The sequence below is a fragment of the Sus scrofa genome, chromosome 3 (genome assembly GCF_054392235.1).
Source record: "Sus scrofa isolate SSC_HxYL_T2T_F1_AM1 chromosome 3, Sscrofa_HxYL_maternal_Yorkshire_Landrace_v2.0, whole genome shotgun sequence".
NCBI lineage: Eukaryota > Metazoa > Chordata > Mammalia > Artiodactyla > Suidae > Sus > Sus scrofa.
The window spans coordinates 83,334,519-83,347,142 of NC_139385.1; the positions used below are offsets into that span (position 1 = coordinate 83,334,519).

The 12,624-nt window shown below is 47.9% G+C and overlaps 1 protein-coding gene across 34 annotated transcripts in view; it reads right to left on the reverse strand.

Annotated features, from left to right (window-relative positions):
• Positions 1-12,624, reverse strand: part of DYSF (dysferlin) — a 227,193-nt gene that overhangs the window by 142,911 nt on the left and 71,658 nt on the right. For all 34 annotated transcript variants that reach the window (XR_014841703.1, XR_014841702.1, XR_014841704.1 and 31 more), the window contains 3 exons: positions 5,339-5,407; positions 5,167-5,210; positions 2,418-2,500 (listed from right to left, as the gene is read on the reverse strand). Coding sequence is in view for 30 of the 34 variants with exons in the window: in XM_085018953.1 (XP_084875079.1) it covers positions 2,418-2,500; positions 5,167-5,210; positions 5,339-5,407 (196 nt within the window). In the remaining 4 variants the exon portion in view is untranslated. The remainder of the gene's footprint in view (positions 1-2,417; positions 2,501-5,166; positions 5,211-5,338; positions 5,408-12,624) is intronic.

Below are 12,624 nucleotides of genomic sequence, written 5' to 3' on the forward strand. Positions count from 1 at the left end.
AACAAACTAAAAATGCCAGTGATCACAGGAGAAACTGAAAAGGTTTTAAAGAGCTAATGCTACACCCACTCAAAAAGGGCACCCAGCCCATATGGTTTTATGGGTGAATTCTTTCAAACCCTCAAAAGACTATATTCTTATGTTATGTAAATGGTTCCAGATGTTAGGAAAGACTTTAAATCTTTCCAATTAATTTTACAGAGCCAGCATAACCCAGATACCAAAACCTAAGAAATAATAAGCAGACAGACCAGTTAAAGATAATAGAAAATCAAGAAACAGGCCCTAGAAGACATTTAGGAATTTCGTGGAGGATAAAAGTGGCATTTCAAAACGCAGGGAAAACATTATCCACGATATGCTGTTGGTATCACCAAAGAACAATTTTGAAAACAGAAACATTTAAATAAACCCTTGCCTAATTCTCTAAGGAAAAGATTAATATATAGGGCTATGTAAACATTTTAAATTTCTACATGTTAAAAATTATTAAATGATATAATTAACAAAAATTATAACATATGTAACAGGGGAAAGTTAACAGCCATATACCCATAGGACTCAAAAAAACAATGAGACAAAGACAAATACGTCATCACAAATATGGACAAGAACATGAATAAGCAATTTATAACAATACCTTTAAAAGGATATGAATACATATAATTTGTAAATGTAAGATAATTATTAAAATATTTTACAATTTACATTGATCAATTTTACCAGTTGACCTATCAATGGAACAAAATTAAGACAACAATGAAATGCATCCAACAAATTAACAAAGTTCTTTTTTAATATCATTATTTTACTCTGCATTGATGAGGGTGCAGAAAAATAAGCTTAAGTGAGTGATTAGAGTGTACATTAGTCCAATCTTTCCGTAGGACAATTTTTATATATACCAAAAGCTTTAAAGTGTTCGAGTCTTTTGACACAGTGATTCCACCTCTAGGTATTTATGCAAAAGGAAAATCAAAATTACAGAAAGATTTTGCTACAAAAATATTCAGTATCAGGCTAGCTGCTTATAACAAGGAAAAATTAGAAATCTACATATTCAACATTAGTTCATGTAGATTATGGCTCATTCACACAACTGAATATGTGTAATCACTTAAAATTATATTGTATGGCATTCCCGTCATGGCTCAGAGGAAACGAATCTGACTGACACCATGAGGTCTCAGGTTCGATCCCTGGCCTCGATCAGTAGGTTAAAGATCCAGAGTTGCCACGAGCTATGGTGTAGGTTGCAGATGCACCTTGGATCTGGCATTGCTATGGCTGTGGTGTAGGCTGACAGCTGCAGCTCCGATTGGCCCCTAGCCTGGGAATCTCCATATGCCGGGGGTGCAGCTCTAAAACGCGAAAAGTAAAATAAAATAAAAGTAAAGTAAAGTGAAATAAAATAAAGTAAAATAAAATAAAATTGTAAACAATTTAATAACGTAAATAAACACCTATGTTGTACTGCCAAGTGACAAAATGCAATTTTCAAAACAATTGAGAATTGTTTCAAAACAACCTTTTTCATGTCCATACATACTGAAAGTTCTCAGAATATTAACTTTTACCTCTTGTCTGGGAGGGTAGGCTTACAGATAATTTCATGAGTAATTTTATATTCTTTCAGATCACCTTTTTTTTCTTTTTCTTTTCTTTTTTTTTTTTTTTTTTTTTTTTTTTTTTGTCTTTTCGACATTTCTAGGGCCACATCCGCGGCATATGGAGGTTCCCAGACTAGGGGCCAAATGGGAACTGTAGCCACCGGCCTACACCACAGCCACAGCAACATGGGACCCGAGCCACGTCTGCGACCTACACGACAGCTCACAGCAACGCCGGATCCTTAACTCACTGAGCAAGGCCAGGGATCAAACCCACAACCTCATGGTTCCTAGTCAGATTCGTTAACCACTGCGCCACGACGGGAACTCCCAGATCACCTATTTTAAACTGTACAAAATGATCACGGCTTACTTTTTAACAGACCAATGAAATCTATTTCAAAATAGAAATTGCTAGCATGTATATATACATATGACTGAGTCACTCTGCTGTACAGCAGAAATTGGCACAACATTGTAAATGAACTATACTTTGATAAAAATTTAAAAATAAAAATAAAGAATCTGCTAGGGTGCCATCAACTACCATCAAACCCGGTGTAGATGGTGAGGCCAGAGCCACCACTATCACCTTCAGGAATGAATTAGCCTCTCTATGACGTTCTGTGGTACATCCCATCCTCTGGGTGTGGACAATCCTAAATGCAAGCCCGTGTCTCTCACTGGCCAGAGCAAGGACCTTATAATCCTCCCTTTCCGGAGAACTCTCAAAACTAGAGGTCTAAGCCAGGCGGGGCAGAACAGGGCAGCATGGGGGCCAGAGGGCGGCACCAAGGGGGAACTCACCTTCTACTTCTCCTCCAGGGGCAGAGATTTTCGACATACTCAGGTAGGTGGTGGCCACGATGTCGTTGTGGGTGAGGCGGTCCCTAGAGCAAGGGGCAGAGAGGGCCTCAACAGGGATCGCAGGCCACAGCCCCCCCGGGAAGCAAACGGCCCCTGTTATACATGAGCAGGGGTCCCAGTCTTTGCTCAGGAGGAGGCCTAGTAACCCTAGGGGAGAGGAGGCTAGAAAGAAAGTGCTGCTCAAGCCTCCTCAGAGGGAACCAGTCCACCGGCATCCCATCAGCCAGCCAACACCGGGCTGCCGGCTGACTGACTGTGGGCACACCTGCAGGTTGTGAGGGAGGAGGCCCGGTAGGAGGCAGGGTGCGAGGGCAGGAGGCCACTCAGGAACCAGACCCCCAGACCCAGCGAGAGCAAGGCCCAAGAGCTAAGACACACCCAGACCAAGGAGAAAACCAGGCGACCGAGAGGAAACTGTCTCCAGGACCACAGTCTTCATTAGCTTATGGGAGCTAATGCATAGTTCTTTTTCTTTCTTTCTGTGTGTGTGTGTGTGTGTGTGTGTGTGTGTGCGTGTGTGCGCGCGCACGTATGTCTTTTTAGGGCCACACCTGCAGCATATGGAGGTTCCCAGGCTAGGGGTCGCATTGGAGCTGTAGCTGCTGGCCTACGCCACAGCCACAGCAATTCAGGATACAAGCCGAGCCTGCGACCTACACTACAGCTCAGGGCAACGCTGGATCCTTAACCCACTGAGCGAGGATCGAACCCGATCCTCATGGATACTAGTCAGTTTGACAGTGCTGAGCCACAATGGGAACTCCAGGAGGAGGATTTCTGACCTCTGGTTTTACCTGAATCTGGTGAAAAGAGACCAAGAGAAGTTTTGTGTTGGATTTATTTTTTTTTGGGGGGGGGGGGGGATTTTGTGTTTTCATGAAAAAGAAATTCTTAAAGAACTGAATGGAAGATTAAGTTACAGAGAAAAAGCCATACGGACCATATCATATTTCTAGGATTCAGGTAATAAGACAAGTTTATCTGAGTTTTCTGGGAAGAAAGAGCTTTTCTGGATAGGAACTTGCAGCAGCAGGATGCTTTCTGGCCAAGAGTGGGGTTTTGGGGCTTGGGGTTGCTTTTGGAAAATCCAGCAAGTCTGAAAATAGACTCACAATAAAAATGCCACTTCAACCTAAACCAGAGATGCAACCACCAGATTCCGTAATGTGTTTGGATTGTACAGTATGCTGCTGCCTGCCTCGGCTCACACGGACTCGGCAAGGCCTGGCCACAACACGGGGGACACGGCGCCCGTGCCCACATGCAGCCCCTCACGCTGACACGCAGACACGCACACGGAGAGCCCGGGGGCACACACGCGGCGAGCAGAGGCGCATGGATGGTTCTGTGGACATAGGGCCATCGCCCCCCAAACCGCCTCCCACAGAACATACCGGCGGTCAGGGCCCCAGAGGCCTCTCCCTCCCCGCCCTCCGTGCGCCCTTCCCTCCTCTAATTCTCACAAGCTGTTTTCTTTCGGGCTGGGGACCTGGCGCACACTTTAATGGCTCTGTGGCCTGGGGTTTTCCCTAGTCTCTCATTATCTTCCTGGCTGGGGGTGCCATGGGCCTGGGACCAAAGGACAACACGCTGGGAACCGCACAGCCACGGCTTTCAGGGGGCAGAGAAAGGACAATCTCTCTTTTGGGAAAGCCTGGGGTGGCCAGGGTCCCGGAGATCAGGCGCAGGGACCCCAACAGCCCTCGGGGTAAGAGAGGGCGCCTCTACACAGAGGGGGCAGTAGAGCCCCGGGGTTAAGCCCATGGGCAGTGGGAGCAGCAGGCTTGGGTTCGAGCCTGGCCTTGGCATCTCCCCAGCTGTCACCTTGGACAGATCAGCCAGGTCAGCCAATCTCTTCAAACCGACTCTCTGGTCTGCAAGGTCGGATGGCACCCGGAGTCCAGCAGAAGGTCAGGGGATAGCATGCGTGTCAAGTGCCCACCAGGTGGAGGGCCTGGAACATAGGCTCTCACCAAATGTTAGATACTGATTTTCTTTTCTTTTCTTTTCTTTTTGAGGGCAGCATATGGAGGTTCCCAGGCTAGGGGTCGAACTGGAGCTGCAGCTGCCAGCCTACGTCACAGCCATAGCAACTGAGCTGATCTGAGCCGCTGTTTTGACCTGCACTGCAGCTTGCAGCAAAGCCGGATCCTTAACCCACTGAGGGAGGCCAGGGATCAAACCCACATCCTCATGGATACTAATCGGGTTCTTAATCTGCTGAGCCACAACAGGAACTACAGATATTGATTTTCTAAGAGGTTCTGAGGTCCCTGTGGCTACTGAGCTCCCTGTTGCAAGCTGGCAGGGCATCCCCTGGCCCACTTCCCCAGCCTCCTCGCTTTGGCTTACAACCCCCTCATTGTTAGAATGCCTTCATTCTGAACCTCCTCAAACCCCGCCTCCTCCAGGAAGCCTTCGTGGATCCCTCCTGGCCTCAGGGATCTCAGGCTCCTGGATCCCTGGTGCCAGCCCCACCTGGCTGCCCTCCTTATCCTACCTTGAAGCAAGGCATTGAGGAAGCTTCCCAAGAACAACCGGGGGCCCTCTTTTTCTCTGGCCTCCCCCAGAGGAGATTCTCTCACCTGGAACGGACTCTCCCACTGCACACAGGCTCAATGGAAGGAAACCAGGGACCCAGGGACCCTTGAGAAGAGCCACCTCTAAAGAGGTGGAACGCAGAACTCACCAGTCCATGACACGAATCCTCATCTTCTCACACATGGAGGGAAACTAAGGAGGGAAGAGAGACGGGTTGGGGTGGGGTCCTTCCGAAGAAGCAGAAGTCCGGGATGCGGGTGGCAACTGGGGAGGCTGGGAGCCCAGGCCTACTGGGCTGGACCTGTGGGGGCGAGGCTCACCATGGCAGGCAGCGTGATACTCTGGTTCCACTGAGGGTTGGCCGTCTTCTCCAGGATCTTGCCACATAGCTAGAAGACACAGAAGACAGGAGCTGTGAAGGGACTCCGGGCTCCCTCGGGAGCACCACACCAGCCAGCAGCCACTCTCGGCCAGGCTGGCCACCCCTCCAACTGCACAGAAGGCCTTGGGGGCTCAGACACAGGGAATCTTTCCAGAGAAAAAGCTCAATGGTAGGTCAGACTCAAGGGGGCGGGGGGGGGGGGGGGGGCGTAGATTTCTTGAATGTCACAACCCTTCTCCCTTATCTCATACCTCAGGCTGGAAACTCCCCTCCCTCACCCCCACGATGGCCATGACCCTAAATATGGAGACCTGAGTCCAGAAGGGCTTTCCCAGGGGTTCCACAAGCCCAGGGCATTGCCCTCTGCCCATCAGCGCAGATCACCTGCCCCTTGGGAAGACTGTGAGCCCTGGAGCCTGGAGATGGAGGGAGGCGGAGAGGAAAGGGGAGCTGGAGGCCAGAGCAGGGGGCCACACACTGGCATCGGAGAGTGAGAGGAAAATTCAGGGATGATACAAACCCCATGAGCCACCACCTGCCTCTGATCAGCCCCGCTCATAAGACTGGGCTTTCCACAAACAAGAAACCTAGCAGAGGTGGGAACGGAATCCAAACCAGCGGCTTATGTGTTCTACTCTGCCTGTGGAGTTCCCAGGGAGCCACCAGGCCAGCCCAGGGTATCCTATACCCACACAGGGCAGCTGGTGAAGACTCTGTTTCAGACATACAGATTCTGGAAGGTGCGTGTGTCCCACACGCGGAAATGATGAGCAGCCTTCCTCAGGGCACTTATGGTGACCTGACTGTGCGAAGTATTTACGTGCATTATCTCATCTAAGGAGCATCTGACCAGCCGAGGGGCTTCAGGTTCTCCATCTACTGAGGTGTGGCCTCCCCAGGGGCCAGGACTTTACCAGTCTCCATCCCTGGTCCAGCCAGTACCAGTCTCCCCACCATTCCCTCCTCCCTATGAGAAGAGCCCAGGCAAAGGCTGGGGGCAGCGATGGGTGCCAGGATTTGGTCCTTGTGTGAGCAAAGGAAGGAGGAAAGAAAGAAAAGAGACTGACAGTCAGATGAAACAAAAGGCAGACTGGGACATAGAGTGCTCAGGGATGGGTATACAGGGGGCTGTAAAGCCCACAGAAAGAAGCTCAACCTCCCCGGTAATAATCACAGACAAAACAAACGAGATACCATTTCTCACCTATCAGAGTCATAAAAATCTCTAAAGCCTGACAGCCCTCTCTCAGCAAGGCAAGGGGGAAACAGCACGCTGAGATTTTGCTGGTAGGAAAACAGAATAGCTGGGCCCCTCCAAAGGGCAACTGGCCACTATCTTTAAAAGTACAGATGCGAATGCCCTTTGACCTACCAGTTCTGCCTCTAGACATTATTCTACACAAAGATTTGCACCTGTGCAGAATAACACATCTACGAGATTATTCACTGCAGCACGGCTTGAACTCGGAAGGGTGGACCCATGCATCCACCAGGAGAAGGCAGGTTAGATAAATGATGGTTCATCCACAGAATGGAGCACTATGCAGCTCTAGGAAAAGGGGAATGGCTCTGTGATGTAGAACAACTTCCGAGGTATGTTATTAAGTGAGGAGTTCCCGTCGTGGCACAGTGGTTAACGAATCCGACTAGGAACCATGAGGTTGCGGGTTCGATCCCTAGCCTTGCTCAGTGGGTTAAGGATCTGGCATTTCCATGAACTGTGGTGTGGGTCACAGACACGGCTCGGATCCCACGTTGCTGTGGCTCTGGCATAGGCCAGTGGCTACAGCTCCTATTGGAACCCTAGCCTGGGAATCTCCACATGCTGTGGGAGCAGCCCAAGAAATGGCAAAAAAAGACAAAAATAAATAAATAAATAGATAAATAAAAGATTATTCAGTGAAAAAAAAAGCAAAGTGCAGAGTATAATGTGCAACCACAGTGTTAAAAGGGTGAAAGGTAAAAATTTATGCTCAGAGGAGCAGCATATGCGTAATGAAGCCAAAATGATACAAAAGAAACTAACTGCAGTGGTTTCCTGGCCAAGGGAAGAGATGAGTGGAGGACCACTGGATGGGTGCAGAGTGACAGGGAGAGTTTTCATGACAGATGATGGATGGATAAGGGTAGACGGTGTGCACAATACATATTATCTAATTCAAAACTTATCCGAACAAAAGTTTAAAATAAAAAAGAAAGACAAGAGTTCTCACTGTGGCACAGTGGGTTAAGGATCCAACTGCAGCAGTTTAGGTCACTGCAGAGGGTTCAATCCCCAGCCCAGTGCAGTGGGTTAAGGATCCGGCATTGCTGCTGCCATGGTGCAGGTCACAGCTGTTGGCCTGTATTCAGTCCCTGGCCTGGGAACTTCCATATGCCGTGGATGTGGCCATTAAAGAAAGAAAGAAAGAGAGGGAGAATGGAAGAAAGGAAAGAGAAGGAAGGAAAGAAAGGAAGAAAGGAAGGAAGGAAGGGAGGGAGAGGGAAAGAGAAAAAAAAGAAAGAAAAGACACTTTAATGAGACACAGCTGAGAGATGCTGCCAACATCGCCCCTTAGCTCCCTGGACAAGAAGCCATGGGTTGTCCCCACACTGCCCCAGCTTTGGCCAGGGAGTCTCAGCCCACTCCCCCCACAAAAGCACTTCCACCTCACTGCCCTTGGAGGCTCCCCCGAGAGCCACTGAGACATGCTGTGGGTCTGGGAGCCTCAACCCAGCAGGTGCCCTGGCACACCCCAGGCCCAGCACTGCCTCTGACCCTAGAAGCCCCCCCAACAGCCGTCCCACATCCTGCTCCACTCCCCACACTCAGCCAAGGCAGCACCAGGCTTCCTCCTCCTCCCCGTCCTCTCTGGGCCTCTTTACTATATACCCTCCTTCCCTCCCGGATGGAATGTATTTAGTACAACCTTTCTGGAGGCCCATCTGGCCATCTGTATCAAATGCTTTATCATAAGCCTGGCCTCTGATACAGTTTAAAAATGTCTCTCTGAAAAAGCAATGAGAGCGTGGACAAAGATTCCTGTACACTGATGTTTGCCGCAGAATTATTCATAAAAGAGGAAAACTGCCTTTAAGAAACTATCCAAGGAGTTCCCATAGTGGTGTACGGAAATGAATCCGACTAGGAACCATGAGGTTGTGGGTTCGATCCCTGGCCTCGCTCAGTGGGTTAAGGATCTGGCATTACCTTGAGCTGTGGTGTAGGTCACAGATATGGCTCATATCTAATGTTGCTGTTGCTGTGGCTATTGTACAGGCCAGCAGCTGTAGCTCCGACTGGACCCCTAACGTGGGAACCTCCACATGCCATGGGTGCAGCCCTAAAAAGCAAAAAAAAAGAAAAAAAGAAAAAAAGAAAAATTATTCAAAACTAGGTTAAATGCTAGGTTATATTTCTCTCGTGGAATATTATGCAGCCATCAAAAAATGACTTCAAAGACTGTTTAATAACACATAGAAATGTCGGATGATAACAGCAGTTTACCAAATCACATAGAAAGACTGGATTCTCACTACTGGTGGTAGTCACACTGTCTATAAATGCCCAAGAACACAAGTTAGTGAACACTGAAGCATTGTTCCAAAGAGGAATACAGGGTTAGGTTCCCATGAGCCTTGGTCACAACATTTTTGTCAACTCACCAATAACCTTGTTTTATGTGTGTTTCTGTTTTAAGACACCTTTTCATTACGTATTGTGGATTTATGAACACTGCCCTCACAGCCAGTAGCACTATAACTCATGCCTAAACAGAGCTTAGCTAATACAGAGCTTCTCCATAAGGCACATCACAGCTTCTGCGCAGAGGAACACCACACAGCACTTTGGCACTATACTGGGAGCCACTGTAAACCCTGAAATCACCAGCAAATGCACAAAAGGAAATCACATTGTTCCAGCTGGCCACACACACCTCAGCCCACTCACAACTTTCACAGTTTTGCAAATGAGCACAAAAGCACCACGAGGATTGATTTAGGGTTATGAATACATCTTAGGAACCAGGCAAATTTGCAAATACAGAATCTGAATAATCAAGATCAACTGTATTCTGAATCCATTTTCCCCTCCAGGGCCAGGGTGGGGGTGGGGGTGCAACAGACAGAGGGAGTGAAAGCTCCAGAAAGGAAACCATAAGAGCAGGAAATATAAACAAGTGTTAATAGTGCTTGTCTCCAATGTGGTACAGGGTATAGAAATATGCTTAATTTTTTCATTTTTCTTGCTTTTCTCTGATTTTTTTCATCAATTTTTTTTTATTCTTGGGGGGGAATTTGTTTTAAAGTCTCCTACTCTGCTTTCCAAGTAATTCCCCTTTTCTTTTCCCATACCATGAAGAAGTATGATACACACACACACACACACACACACACACACACCCTTCCAATCCCCTTAGTAGCTTAGCCAAATCAGGTCTGGTTCACATCTTAGATAACAGTGCCACCAAGTGTCCATAAGAGGAAGTGCAAAGAGGGCCAGGCTCACTTGGGTAGGCTCGCAGAGCTCTTTAGAATAGAACGTAATAAGAAAAAGGGACACACCAGAGACAGAGGGATGGGCAGAATGAGACATGTGAGAGGGTAGCAGAGACAGTGGGGGAAGCCACGAAAAGATGGCTGGAGCAGAGAAGTGGGAACAGAGAGACCTGGGGACCAACAGAGGTGGGAAAAATGAAGGATGCAGCTTCTTTCAGGAGCCCAGCCACCAATCAGCTTTAGATGGCCTCTGGCCTTGGCCAGTTACCCTACTTCCATCACCTCCCACAGGCATGTGCACCATCCTAGAAAAACCCCCAGAGCCAGCCAAGGGCATCTCGGAATAGGAGACCTAGAGAGATCAAGATGCTGGCGAGGACCCAGGAGCAGCTAGGAGCCCGAGACTTTGAGACTTAGCTCCCAGGAAAGCCAGTGGATCTGAAAGCAGGTCGGTCTAGCCATCATGAAAGCACCCTACCAGGTTAAGAACGTGGAGTAAAACCCATCTTAAGACATGACTTGTCCATCAAGTTGGGAAAATGAAGTCCTTGGAGGAAGGCTCCTGTCAACCCCTTCTTCCCTCCTGCCTTCATTCATCCCATCACAGTCCTTCCTAAGGCCAGGTACAGGGCACCGGGTTCTGACCTCAAGCCCAAACCAAACGGCACTTGGTTACACCCACAGTGGGCATTGACCCCAGTGTGAATGAGTTTAAAATCCATGTCACCTCCGCCAGAGTCATTTCCCCCGAGACCCGGTGTTAGTGTTGGATGGAGGGGCAGCTCAAAGGTGTTCCCTGGGGGCCAACTTCAGGATGGTTCATGCACGCAGCCCAGCAACAGCTGATTCTAACCTCCTGGATTAATAAAAATTACTGAGGTTCATATGAACCCTCCAAAGGGCAGAGAAGAGCAGAAGCTCTTCTTTACAGAAAACACCAGCTAATGAAGCGAGAAAAAAGAATCCTGAAGGAATCCCTGCTTTGCAAGCCCAAGTGAATGGCTTGTTCAGGGAAGGAGGTCAATGACGGCGTGAACCATTGGCTAAGAGGCTGCTGGGAAACAGGATATCCGCACACAGCAAGACATCGCCTGCTGATTACCTGCCCAGTACAAGGGGAGTGTGCGTGTTGTGCTTTGATAAGGGAGAAATCTGGAGACACCACCTTAATCAATCATCACCAAGGATGGGACAGGCTGACACTTCGCTTCCTGTTGGGCTGCAATGCCATGAACAAAACATCACCTATGATACATTCTTGCCAAAATAGTTCATTTGAATCTCATCTGGTCTTGAGACCTAACTTCCAATTTACAGGAAATACAGCGGCCAGAAGAATAAGTTAAACAACCCCAGAAGGAAACGATGGGACAAATCCAGGTCATGGACAAATGGCTTGGGCTCTTCAAATATTCCATTGCCAATGAAAAATGGGGGCAGGGGAGCAAAAGGTGGTTAGAGAAGAGACTAATGCAGAGCATAAGTCCCAGGTTGGTCTTAGATGAGAACAAAATTAAACCAGCCTTAAAAGACAGTTTGGGGATATCAGAATATTTACATAACACTATCTGACAATACTGGGAAATAATTGTTCATTTCCTAGCTGTGGTCAATGTTATCTTGGTTACCAAGAATCTTCTTTTTCTTAGGAGATGCGTGCTGAAGCTTTTAGGGGCAAAGGCTGCAACTAGGTTTCAAATGATTTAGCCAGGGGCAAAAAAAACCAAAAAAAGTCTCCGTATAAAGTAAATGCAGCAAGATGTTCACAATTGTTCACCCCTGCCAGTGGGTAAGTATTCACTGAACCATTCTTTCGACTTTTCTTTGTTTTAAGATATTAAAAATAAAGTGTTTCCAAAAAGTGTCTAATACTGATCCATAGCAAAAAATTAAAATTAAAAAACTAGAAGATAAACATCAAACATAAACTTTGTATGATGCCATATGGGTAATTTTATTTACTTTTTTCTGTATTATTCCAAATTCCTTAATAAATATGTCCACAAAGGTTTTAAAAAGAGGGAGTTCCAGCTGCGGCAAAGGGTTAAGAATCAGTCTGCAGTGGCTCTGGGCCCTGTGGAGGCGAGGGTTAGATTCTCTCGCCCAGCAGAGTACGTTAAAGGGTGGGGCAGAACCAACCCCCAGGGCTCAGGAATTTCCATATGCCACAGGTGTGGCCATTTAAAAAAAAAATTATTTTAAAAAGAAAGAAAAAAAACATAAAATCAGGGATGGGGGATGTGGATATTAGGTAGAGGAAATAAGCTTATTCAAGGCCTTTCTCAGCTCCTGAAATCACATCGGGGTTTCAACAAAGAGCTCCCTGGCGGCCAGGTTCTCGCCCAACTGCAGGGAACCTTTTGTTGGTGGATTGAGCAGACAGACCCCACTTCTTGCCAAAATGAAGCCAAAATGAAATCTAAGAAGTTAAGTGAAAAGGAAAACTCCAAAGTGCTATGTGACTGGGAGCCCACACCACCTCCATCACCCCCCTTGGCTTTTAGCATTTGTTGTTAAGCTTTGAGACGCCTCCGCAATGGTCCTTTCCCGCCTGCCCACCGTGTGTCCATCTCCTCCTCTGCCTCCCGGTCAAAGCGGGAGCTGCGGCAGGACCCGGCTTGGCTCTCAGCCCTTCTCCTCTGTCAGTTGCCAGCTTCTCTGTTAACACCCAAGTCATCCGACTCAACTCGCCCCACCCTGGAGCTGCAGCCGGTCCGTGGACTTCTCAGCCAGGCTGGGGGCACC